The 13,028-nt window shown below is 41.7% G+C and overlaps 1 protein-coding gene across 1 annotated transcript in view; it reads left to right on the plus strand.

The window, feature by feature from the left end:
• LOC122813522 (carboxyl-terminal PDZ ligand of neuronal nitric oxide synthase protein-like) overlaps positions 1–13,028 on the plus strand; it is a 2,813,298-nt gene that overhangs the window by 1,991,573 nt on the left and 808,697 nt on the right. Inside the window, exon 7 of the mRNA XM_044085881.1 lies at positions 3,003–3,163. Coding sequence (XP_043941816.1) covers positions 3,003–3,163 — 161 coding nt within the window. The remainder of the gene's footprint in view (positions 1–3,002; positions 3,164–13,028) is intronic.

The following is a 13,028-nucleotide window of genomic DNA, read 5'->3' on the forward strand; positions in this document are numbered from 1 at the left end:
ACAAAAAAAATAAATTAATTTTTTTTCATTTTGCATCAGGAAACATTGCCAATGGCCATATATTTGGCCATTGGCATGCTTCCTCTACTGGATGCAACCTTTATTTTGAGCTGTCACGGCTCCTTTTAGCTATTTGCAGAATGGTACTCAGTTGTCAACTGAGTACATTTCTGCAGATAACACTACTCTTACTCAGACAGGTTCAGGTTTCCTGAATCTAAAATCTACCTCATTTGCATGCCTTTCAGCTGCAATTGAGGTAATTTGCATGTCCCGGCCCTGTCCGTGTAAGAGATGTGTTAGGAGCTCTCTTGTACACCCCTGCAGGCTGTTCCTGGATCGCTCGTCAGACATGATGGCTGCATGGAGTCTTACTCTACTCTTAGACTCCGTGCAAGCCATCGTGAATCCAGCCCTATGTCTTAAACCACTACAACTGCTTGGACATAGGAGAACATTTGGAAAGGGTTATGTTTATGTCTGAACAAAATAATACTTCACTGCTGAAGAACCAGCAACAATATTAAAAAAAAAGATGCAGCAAAAGAGAATGTTAACTTAGATCAGATGCCCTTAATATAAAAAAAATAATAAAATTATTAAATTGACAAACTTTCAGACTGAAAAAAGAATGCTTGTCCTTGTTCGGGTCAGTTAAAAATGTTCACATATTGGCAGGTTTAAATACAAAACTAAATCAGTTGGTGTTACCCAATTAAAAAGCACATTCAAAGTTTAATTAAAATGCTCAAACCATTATTTTAGGTCAGTCTAGGGGATGTGATACTGAGTAGCTCATGCTGGATCACCCAGGTCAGGGAAGACGGGGACTCTTCTCTGGTTTCATCTTTTAGGGTGAAGCCAGAAGGTGAGCCCCTGTGGTCTAGGAGGAAAATCTGGCACTCCCTGTATGGCAAAGCCCGCACCATTGCATGCTGAAGCATACATATGTTGCCCAGTGTAACCGTTACACACTATGGCTCAGACCTGCTTAGAGGAAGGATCGATTAGGTGCATGTAAAAAATCTCACATCAACTGTGTATGACATGAAGCTGTCACCCAGTTCTCACCTCTCATTGCCTGAATAAGGTAAGGTTACCTTTAATGTACACCCCACTGTTTGGACAGTGTGAAATGCCATACTAGATGGGACATCAGTTGGCACCCAATTCTCACCTGTCATTGTTTGAATAAGATAAGGTGACCTTTAATGTATCCCCCCATTATTTGGACAGTATGAGATGCCATACTAGATGGGATATCAGTTGGCACCCAGTTCTCCCCTCTCATTGCCTGAATAAGATAAGGTGACCTTTAATGCGCACCCCACTATTTGGAACAATGTGAGATGCCATACTAGATGGGGCATCAGTTGGCATCCAGTTTTCACCTCTCATTGCCTGAATAATGTATGCTCCCCTCTTGGGACAGTGTGAGATGCCATATTAGATGGGATATCAGCAGCTTCTCAGGAGGGACAGATAGAAAGGTGGATGGGAATGAAAACAGTCTTTTCAGTAATATAAAATAATGAATCTGGGAAACTAAGACCTGATAAAAGACTACATAACTGAAGGCAGTAGCAACAATAAATGTGTAAAACAGACCTGGAATTGGCTGCCATCAGGGAATGTAAATGTGAAAAAGCAGCAAGACATGCCAGTGTCATACTGGAATATCATGAAGAGGCATCACCATTTATAAACATGCTGTTAGCCATTGTTAAATATTTGTGATCCATCAAGAATTTTTTTTTTTTTTGCATATATTGACTTTACGCGGATGTAGACAGGATAAAGTTGGTTCAGTATAGGGCAACAAAAATTATACAGAGTCTGCACCTGAATCCATAGAAGTAGAAAGTAGGAGAATGTAGTATGTGTAGTCTTGGAGGAAAGATGCACAAGCATATTAGGCAGAAGATTTTAAATACCACATATAAATCAAAAATAAAACTGAGTACCATCTTGTAAAAGCAGAAATATGTGAGATTAAAATGACTAGTCTGGCTTTGTGGTACAGAATGATGAAGCCGTAACTACAACTCAGACAAACAAAATTTGAATAGAGGCTCAGACATTGAGACCTGGTCCGAAGAAGATGAGAATTAATGCATCACACAGGCTTGCCCATTGTGTGAGGATGAAGATGATGGCTCCTGGGTAATCAGTTTCTCCTGTGAAATGAAAGTCTTGCATAACACCAGTGATCATGGACCAATAGGAAATGGGCTTAGCAGATGCAAGGTCTGTGTGTGAAGGCACATACACGTAGACAAAGGGTACCCCGTGTGAGGTGGGCTGGTCACATCAGCTTCCAGGGCATGGAGTTAAAGCCCTAACAGATGCCCTCATTGCTAGGCTATCAAGGGCACAAAGCGCCTTCATGGCTCTGAATTATAGCCCCTCTGGATGGTTGTCACCCCAGTACTGTTGAATACCCAGTACAGGGGAACAAAGGGGCTCAGGACCTTTCAGGGGGACTCTTGATGATCCGTAATCCCTAGAGGAAACAGTGCCTAGGGAAAAGAAAAGCACACATTTTGAAGGTACAAAATGAACACGTCAGGTAAGATTATGAGGAAGACATTTTTTTGTTAAGAGCTTGACAATTTATTGGAATAGCCTAATTGAGGATGTACTGTCTCCATAAACAGTAAAAAAAAGCAGAATTGCATGGAGCAGATGCAAGGTAGATCTTAGACGGAGTAGCACGAAAGTGTTTATTAATGCAGCTATGTAATAGCTAGGGAAATTGGTAGACAAGGTTTGCCATGTGGCCTTTTTCTGCTGTCATAGTCTGTGATAATCTGTTTCTGCATTTACATTGCTAATTTAGTAATTTGTATTACTTTTCTGCAGTTTCAGTTTTAAAAATAAATAGAACACATGCATCATACACTATGATGCTTCTTGCAACCTTTATATAGTCTGTTAAGGAACTGTCACTGCCTAACCTTGTTAATCTCCTAAATTCATTATTTTACATCTGTTTTCCTCAGCAACCCGACAGCTAACTGGTGCTGAAAAAAAAGCTACAGAAGAGACAGATATCGATGCTGTGGAGACCCCCCTTCCTGATGGCACTACGGCACAGTTCAGCAGAGGGGTCACTGATCTGGATGCTGTAAAAAAGACTCAAGACTCTTCTAGTGAGAAAAAGGTAATTTACCTGCATTAATTATAAAAGACCCCATGGTGTTTAACCTTTCAATCACAGAAGTTAGTCCTCTTATTTCATGAAATTCAGTGGCATTTGCTTAGCAGTAGTAAGGGCTTAAAAGCTATATAAAACATCTTAAAAATGAACTCAAATCATTTTCTAAATCTTTTGATAAATGCTTTCCAGCAGTGCAGTTTATTGAACTATATTCTAGTTGCTACTTCCTTTGTAATTTAAAGTTTTTTTGTAACTGAAAAGTTGAGATGCTGAATGTTTATTTTCACTCCTGAAAAGGAAAAGAATCCAGGGTCTGGTTAGGCAGATCTTGAGGTTGTATTTAAGATTTCTGAACATATAAAATAAAAATAGTGCAGTTTGTACAGTGCATGATCCCTAAGTTGCATGTACTGTAATTCTCTGTCGAACCTCGCAGTGTCCTCATTTCAAGTTCTGAATGCATTGTAAAATATTAAAAAAATGACTGTGCTTTGTCTGTTGCTATGAATGACTTATCAGTTGTTGCTGAATTACACTGTTTGCATTATTTGTAAAGAAAGAAGATGTAAATATCCTCCTCAAAAACTCTTTAATTTCATCTTCTGTACAGGAGCAGTTTCTCTGGCACATTTCTTTCCACCATGATAGACATACGAGGCAGTGTAATTGAAACTCATGTAGTTGGATAAAAGTATCTGTACTAGAAGTATAAAACCACTTAGTGCATGTATAGTCATGCCATCTTGTTTGTGTTGTGCTATGTGGGCTGACTAAACCATAGGAAAAGAGTACCAGTACATCAGAGAGTAATAGAGTGATTTTCCAGCTTTCACTGTCACCATTTTGGGTGTATTCAGATGATGGGAGTGTACTAGTTTCTCAAGTAGTTTCTCAAGTCCGCTTTAACCCTATGTTTTTGGTGCATCAACATCTGACTGTCTTCTAGCAGTGCTGATTACACCCCGTCTGCTTATCTGTTCAACATGAGGTGAGACTTAGCTCATTTGTTCCCAAACCTTGGCAACAGCCCTACTTATCCATTCATTACATTATATGGAGATATGGGCTAGACTGTATCCATTCATTCCCCACTAAGGCAGAAATTGTTAAGATAAACAGTATACTTAGATGATATCACCTGCTCTCTTTGATGTAAAAAAAAAAATAAAACTAATAAAATATAATCCACAAGATACAGGATACAGTAAAAACATAATGCTTTCATTTGATGAATCCACCAGACTTCATCAGAAATCTTAAACGGACAGAAGTGATAAGTTTTAAGTTTTAATGGAAGCAGACATTTTTGTGGGGGTAGTCTCTACTTAATAATCCCTTTTGTGTTGTAGTTATGACTTGTGCTTTGCCTGCCACAAATGCAGATACCTGGTGGATTAGCAAACTTGCAGTGCAGGCATGGTCTTCTAGCACAACAAGGGAACTAATCATGCCTGTCTCCCCGAGATAAGCACACCAACAAATGCTGGACTTGTACAGCAACTAGGTCTTCTAATTTTCACGTAGCTTCTATGGTAGGTGCATACTGCCTTAGCTTTGTAATTTGTGGCAAGTGTATTTGCAGTGGTACATATACTGAACTGAAGTGATTGCAAGCCCATGGCCTGTTGTGGCACTGTAACATAGTATTGTAGGGGGGTTGACAACCTTACATATGTATTGTTAGTATATTTTTACTGACTGGAGAAGCTTGCAGTTGTCTTTCAAAGGGTCTCTTATCTGAAAGTTTACAATTAATCAAGTACAAATTTTTTTTCTACCTAGTTTTTGCTTAAGGTATTTTGTTTTTGGAACAAGTTTTATTTACTTCTCATCTTAAGAAAAATACATAACTGAAATCTTCAAATGCAGTGCTCTTGTTAAATTAGCGGTTTTAAAAAGTGCATACGAGTAAGTATGGTAACTTGTTTTTGGTTACAGACCCATTGATTTAAGACTCTGCAAATGTACTGAGCAAGTCACAGACAGCAATGCAACATCCATTTTTGTTCCTTTAATATTGGTCTCACATAGATTGCATGCTTCTTTGAGCAGGCAAATTATGGAGTTTGTCCAGCTCTAACATTGAAAGTTTGCAGTGCTAATGGGCAGTGTACTCTTAGGATGTTATGCTTAACAGAGTTGGAAAAAGATTGTTCTCTGTTTTCTCTACCTAGCTGATGCATCATGGGAGCTGAAACTTGTTCCATCTTCCCATATCTACATTGTAATGGCATTAATTGGAGAGGCACTCTGATGGGTACTGGTGATGCAGTGCAGAGCATAAGCCATCTCAAACTGGGTATGGATCTTTGTCTTATCAGCAGTTGCTGAGTTAGCAATTTCCAGAACTTCCAGGTTTACTACTGAGCCTGCTTTAGTGTTTTTTTGCAATTGCATTATTTTAGTCAGTTTTAGTCCATGTGACTGATGGACAGTTCATGGAGTACGTTTTGAAAAAAAATTGATAAAAATTGATCTCAGCCAAATTAAAAAAGCAGCATTTTTCATGGTTCAACCCCCCCCCCCCCAATACATAGACACATACCTACTAGTTAGACAGAGTACATCTTGCCCCAAACAACCAATGCAATTAACTTCAGTGTCTCTGGGCTCAAGGAGAAATAGCCAATTACAGTGCCTCCCCATCTTCCTCAGTGACAGTGCATTTTTGAGTGTCCAAAAACTTACTTTTCAGTTCATTGTCTATCACGTGAAGCTCTTATTTCATATTATATAACCCTTCAAAACCTATAAATAGTTTGGTTCAATATTTGTTTTTCTTTTGTTGATATATTATTACTGTTGTGTCATTACCACCAAAAGCATGAATAGTTTCTTTGCCCCCTCTTTTTGCCACTTTCTGTTATCACTTCAAAACCAGGCATACTTATCTCTCCACCAGCTACTACCTTCTACAATGGCAGCTACAAGTCTGTAGCATTTTTTTCAGTATTTCTTTGTCTCACTTGTCTGTATGCTAAAGCACAGCAACCAGCTGCAGTATTCACATAAGTCTGGAAAATCACACCCAGTCATTGCTGTCCATGTGAGATGTTCATCGTGTTACCCTGCTGCAGTCATCACACTTGGGTTATCCTGCCGTCAGGTGGTCCCGCAGTCGGCCGGAATTCCAAAGTTTTGGCCTGGCGTCGGTTGCTGTCACTTCTTCCCTGACGTCGGTGTGCCAGGGGTATATATAATGCATCCAACGCCATTTTCTTCAGTCTTTCTTGCCGCGCGGTGCCCGAAGCAGAAGCAGTTCGAAAGTGTCGGTCGGACGACTCCTGAGATTTTCGAACTCGAATTTCAGACCGAAGTCTTCTGTAAAGCTAAGTACCCTGTTGGGGAAACTTTTCTTGCCTCAGACCGATGTCAGAAAAAGTTAACAATTGTATTTCTTGTGGGAAGCAAATACCTCATAAGGATTTTCATTCTTATTGCATACCTTGCCTAGGCCCAGACCACGACGTCACTAGTTGTCGTTTTTGTGCTAGGTTTAATAAGCATACTATAAAAAGATGCTTTGATTTTGCACGACACTACTTCGGTAGAAAATTTAACTACACTATGCCGTCAGAGCAACCGACTACCGGCGTGCACAAAAAACACAAGGATAAGGACAGGCAGCCCAGGCCTAAGCCAGATTCCGAGGCCTCGGCTGGTCCGGTTTCCGGTTCTCCGGCCTTCAGTGAAGCTCTGACGCAGCCCCAGACTACCGCAGATCTGGAACCCAAGACCGCTTCCGAATTTTTGGCGGAATGTACCAGGCCGACGCAGCCATCTTGTTCAGCCCCAACTGACGACACAGCTGAAATAGATGTTGGTGCTGCAGAAACACCTTCGGTTTCTGAAGGCGTCTTCAGACCGACGCTCACCATTAAAACGTATCCTAAGATGAAGACTCCTATTAAACTTAAAAGGACTGCACTTAAGTCCCCTGTTCAAGGCCCCATGCCTAAGAAACAGATGCTCAAAATGGCTGAAGATTTGATCTCTTTAATCAGGAGTTCCAAGCCCCCTCCTGACAAAAGGACTAGACAAGAGGAATATTATGCATCCTCTGAACAAGTGTCCATTTCTTCAGACTCCTCTGAAGACCAAGATTACTCCTACTCCCCTTATGAAGATTCTGATGCTGAGGATTCCATTCCCTCAGCTTCTCCTCCTGAAGACTACTCCTTTGGGGAAACTTTACACACTATGAGGGAACATTTTCACTGGGAAGGTCAGGACTACTCTGACTCTAAGAAAAGGCTCAGAGAGTTTCTTTTACTTCCCCAGCACAGACCACTTGCCATCCCACCAGTTTTAGACATTGTGGATGATGTTTACTTAGAATCCAGTTTGAACCCAGACTCTCTACCCCCTGCTCCGGCCAAAGCTGACAGATACTATAGAGTGCCTGATTCCCACAAATTTCTTTATAAAAGCCCTGTTGCTGATCCAGAGATTATCTCCCAGGGTCCCAAAGGGGCTAAGGCTTCTATGGCTAAAAATCCTGTACCCTCTGAAAAGGACTCCAGAGCACTAGACAGGTGGGGGAAAAAGGTTTACACCTCAGCCACTCTAGCTATGAGGGCACTAAATTGCCAATTTCACATGCTAAAGTATCAGCAATTTCTTATCTCTCAGTTAAAGCAAAGAATAAGCACTCTCCCTCAACAGTCTGAATTGAAAGAAATGCAGGATCTGCTGCATGCAACTGAACAGGTGGGCAAACATACTTTACAATGTGGGTTTGATTCTTTGGAGGCTTCCTGCAGAGCAGCTATCACTGGGTCTGTTTTACGTAGGCATGCTTGGTTAAAGGAACAAACTCTGCCAGATCATGTTAAAGCAAAGCTTCTAGATGCTCCCTTACAGCAGGATGTTCTTTTTTGAGTTAAAGCAGAAGAAGTCTTAAAGAAAATGGAGGATAAGGCAAAATCTATGCAGACAGTCAAAGATTTCCTACAGGTACAGCCCCCTCCCTTCAGCAGAAATTGGCCAACAAAAAATTGGTCCTTTCCAGCTACTGACAGACCACAGAGGGGTAAATACAGACATCCAAGAGGCAGAGGACAACCACAAGCCCAGTACAAACCTCGCCAATGGGGCACTGCAACACAGAAGGGAGGAGAAGACAGGTCCCAATCTACCAGAAGGCAAACTCAATGACTTGCACCTCATCTGGCCAAGCAACACTCTCTTGGCAGCCCCCTTGGGAGGAAAACTCGCACTTTTTTCAGACAACTGGCACATTGTCACAAAGGACAAATGGGTCCTAGACATAATTTCATGAGGATACAGATTCCACTTTCACACCTTGCCAATGAAAAGAGGAATGCCAAACCTGCCACAAAATCAATGGGCAGAGGCACAAAAACAAATTACAGCTCTCATGGACATGAGAGCCATTCAACTGGTACCTACACGGGAGCAAGGCCAAGGATTTTACTCAAGACTCTTTCTAGTCCCCAGAAAGGACAATGCCTGGAGACTAATTCTGGACCTTTCAATTCTAAACACCTTCTTACAAGTACCCAAATTCAAGATGCTAAGACTACAGCAGCTTCTTCCCATGTTGGGCAAGGAAGCATGGCTAGTAATGTTGGACCTCAAGGAGGCATACCTGCATGTCCCTATCAGACAAAGTTGCAGAAGATACCTCCGTTTCATTGCAGGTTCAACCCATTACCAATTCTCTGCACTGCCCTTTGGCTTATCTATTGCACCCAGAGTCTTCACAAAATGCCTGACACCAGTAATTGCATACTGCAGACAAAGAGGAATTCAAATATACCCATACCTGGACGATTGCCTCATCCAAGCAGAAAGCAAGGATATTCTCTTACAACATCTGGCTTTTGTAAAACATCTCCTAAGTTGCCTTGGGGTACACAGTAAATGAAAAGAAGTCAAAACTAGTACCCTCACAAAATATGACATTCCTGGGTGCCAGCTTGAATACAACGGCCCAGAAGGCTTATCTGACGCCAGACAAACAACTACAACTGACTCAATATTTCCAAACAAAGACCCAACTAACTGCAAGAAAAATTCTGCAGGTCTTGGGCTTCATGGCATCTTGCATACTACTAATACTATTTGCAAAGCTGCATATGAGGAAATTACAGTGGTACCTAAAAAGCGTATGGTCTCAACACAGCCACAGCTTGGACACAATGATATCTCTCATTCCCTGCCTACAACAGGAGTTTCTATGGTGGTCACAGGCATGTCACCTCAACAAGGGTCAGCCTTTCACCTTGCCCCCAGCCAGGCAAACTATGACAACAGATGCATCAGACTACACCTGGGGGGCACACATGGCAGGACAGTGCGTTCAAGGCATATGGACTGCAGATCAAAGGAAATTGCACATCAGTCAAAAAGAGATGCTAGCTGTACAGAATGCTCTGACAGCCTTCAAGAGTCTATTACATCCAGGACAACTTACAATAAAGACGGACAACACCACAGTAATGTGGTACATAAACAAACAAGGGGGTACACACTCCTACCCTCTGTGCAGGCAAGCAATGACCTTGTGGAACACAGCTCTGGCTTTCCAAGTTCAGTTACAAGCTCAGTTCCTGCCAGGAAAGAAGAACACATTGGCAGACAACCTCAGCAGAAACATCATGGATCCCCACGAGTGGAAACTGGATTCACAAGTATTTGCAATGATAACTCAAAAATGGGGCCTTCCAGACATAGACCTGTTTGCCAGCCCTCAAAACTATCAACTAACAAAATTTTGTACAAGGACATTTCACCATCAAGCTTGGAAAGTGGACGCACTCTCATTCAGTTGGAAAAACCTGACAGTATATGCCTTCCCTCCATTGCCTCTGCTCACAAAGGTACTTCTGAAAGTCAGAAAGGAGAGACCACAACTGATACTCATAGCCCTAGACTGGCCACACCAGCACTGGTACCCACTATTGAGGAATATGGCCCAGGCCCCACCTTGGATTTTACCACAAGTTACCCATTTGCTCACACAGCAAAACAATCAGATTCTTCACAGCCAGCTCAGAACCTTAAATCTGGCTGCATGGCAAATCACCTAAGCATCCAGCCAGCTCATCTTTCCCAAGCAGTTATAGATGTTATTCTGGAAGCTAGGAGGCCAAGCACCAGGAAGGCTTATTCGGACAAATGGAAAAGGTTTTGTGCCTGGAACCAAGCCAAAGGCCAAAACACAATTCAGCCTCACATGCCTCACATTCTACAGTATTTAACTGAGATGTTGCACAAAGGACTTTCTTTTTCTTCCATTAAAATCCATGCTTCAGCTATTTCAGCCCACTACAACACGGATCCACCATTGTTTTCGCATCCACTGTTAAGGCAGTTCCTCAGAGGGGCAAAAAACATTAGGCCCCCCAGGAGAGCACCTGCACCTACATGGGACCTCAATTTTGTTCTGGAAAAACTTACGCTACCCCCCTTTGAACCAGCTTTCTCTGCAGAACTACAGTTCCTATCATGGAAAACTGCCCTGCTGCTAGCAATAACTTCAGCTAGAAGAGTATTGGAGCTGCAGGCACTAATGGCAGTGGAACCTTTCCTCATTTTCCATCAAGACAGAGTTTCTCTACGAACTAATCCTTCCTTCATGCCTAAGATGGTTTCCAGTGTGGCTTTAAATCAAACCATCCACTTACCCACCTTCTTCCCTAATCCACAGAACAAAGGAGAGAGAGACTCCTGCATTCCTTGGACATTCACAGACAACTTTGTTACTACGTGGATAAAACTAAGGCTTTCAGAAAATCTGACCAGCTCTTTGTATCCTATGCTACAGCTTCACAAGGGAGGGCTATATCAAAACAAACCATTTCCAAATGGATAGGACATTGCATTAGTTTCTGCTATACCCACCATGGAAAACCAGTCCCTGCTACCATTAGGCCTCACTCTACCAGGGCAACAGCTACATCTACAGCCTTCCTCAGGGGGGTTCCTACCAAGGAGATTTTGGAAGCTGCAACTTGGAGTTCAGTACACACCTTTACCAAACACTATCACTTACCACTTTATTCTAAGACTAGGGCGGGCTTCGCCACTGCAGTTCTGCAGGGCCTTCTAGCCTCCACTAACCCTCTATGACTCCTCCACCCATCCTTAGCTTTGGGATTCTACCCAAGTGTGATGACTGCAGCAGGGTAACACGATGAACATAGTACAGTTTTGTACCTACCATAAATGTAGATGTTCGAGTGTACACCCTGCTGCAGTCCAGGTTACCCTCCCTCCATCCCCTCTGATCTCACTGGCTCAATCTCTACAATACCTTCCTGATGTATTTGCTTATAGCTGGAGGGATTTTGTGTTTGTGCAAATTTAACTCATCTTGGTACTAAATACTGACCACCTTTTTGGGGGCACCTGACATCTGGGGCAAGAAAAACTGAAGAAAATGGCGTCGGATGCATTATATATAGCCCTGGCGCACTGAAGTCAGGGAAGAAGCGACAGCAACCGATGCCGGACCAAGACTTTGGAATTCCGGCCAACTGCGGGACCGCCTGATGGCAGGATAACCCAAGTGTGATGACTGCAGCAGGGTGTACACTCGAACATCTACATTTATGGTAGGTACAAAACTGTACTTTTTTGCTAATTGCTCCAGTTGTTTCCTCCCACAAACCCAAAGTCGTATGTGACCTTGTGTCTTTCCAGTTTTCCCAGAGGCATGCCAGTATATGTGTGTGTGTGTGTGTGTGTGTGTGTGTGTGTGTGTGTGTGTGTGTGTGTGTGTGTGTGTGTGTGTGTGTGTGTGTGTGTGTGTGTGTGTGTGTGTGTGTGTGTGTGTGTGTGTGTGCACATGTCATACAATGGATTGGTGCTCTTTCCAGGATCATATTCACTGTCTTGCCAGCCTCTGAATGCCAGGTTAGGTTGCAGGCCTCTGGTACCTTTAAAACTGAATTAAGTGGGTTACCAGAGTATGAAAGAACACACACTCACATATTTGTGTTTGTATGTGCGTGTGTATAGTAAAAAAAAAGTAGCATTTAGAGTCTATAGACTGCCTTAATGAGTATAGAAATGCAGTATTACTGCTCAATACCTTACTGTCTTAACTTACCCAGCTGAATGTGTTTCAGTACCACACACTGAATTCATATTATTTGTATGCATGACATATGGAGGTATAGTGTATGGTCAGTCAGTGAGGAATTAATATATGGCTGAATGTTCAAATAATTTACTGTAATATGCAGTGGGATTCATTACAGTGAAACACCTAATCATACCGAAACAAGCCTTAAGGTCAAAAAAAGTAGAAAAATTATCCGTATGTTTTACTGGGTACACCACCCTTATATCCCTGCTTACTCTGTAAGCTAACTTCAAGAGCATAGTATCTTGGAATAAGAGAACAGGTGTTTGGACACCTAATTTAAATTCCCTTATTATATCTGAGGTAAATGTAACTTTGAACTCGTCAAACATTAAGTCTAGATATCTAGTAATAAAGCTCTAAATTGGGGAATGCATGGACAAAAACCTCTACAGAAGCTGCATAGTTGATTGGGATTAGTGTTGTACATTGCTGTTACCAAATAATTTTAGTGATTTGATTTATTCTGGTCTATTATTGCAGATATGCAACTTGTTAAATTTTGAAAGCTTAAAATGTTAAAAACAAACACCCTGGGATCACTAAACCCATAGGAATAATTCAGAAATGGAATGAGTACTTAAAAAACAAAATTTTAATGAAAAGAGTTGAGCACTTTCCTACCTAAGGGGATTTCATCAGAACTGATATAACAAGTTAAATTTCCATTTTATTTGCTAAAACGTGCCATGCCCTCACAGGATATGTTTGACAAAACGGATGCTGAGAATTCAAATTCTGTAAAAGGATGTG

This window comes from Protopterus annectens, chromosome 10.part0, assembly GCF_019279795.1.
Source record: "Protopterus annectens isolate FY-2018-M chromosome 10.part0, PAN1.0, whole genome shotgun sequence".
In the NCBI taxonomy this organism is placed as follows: Eukaryota; Metazoa; Chordata; order Ceratodontiformes; family Protopteridae; genus Protopterus; species Protopterus annectens.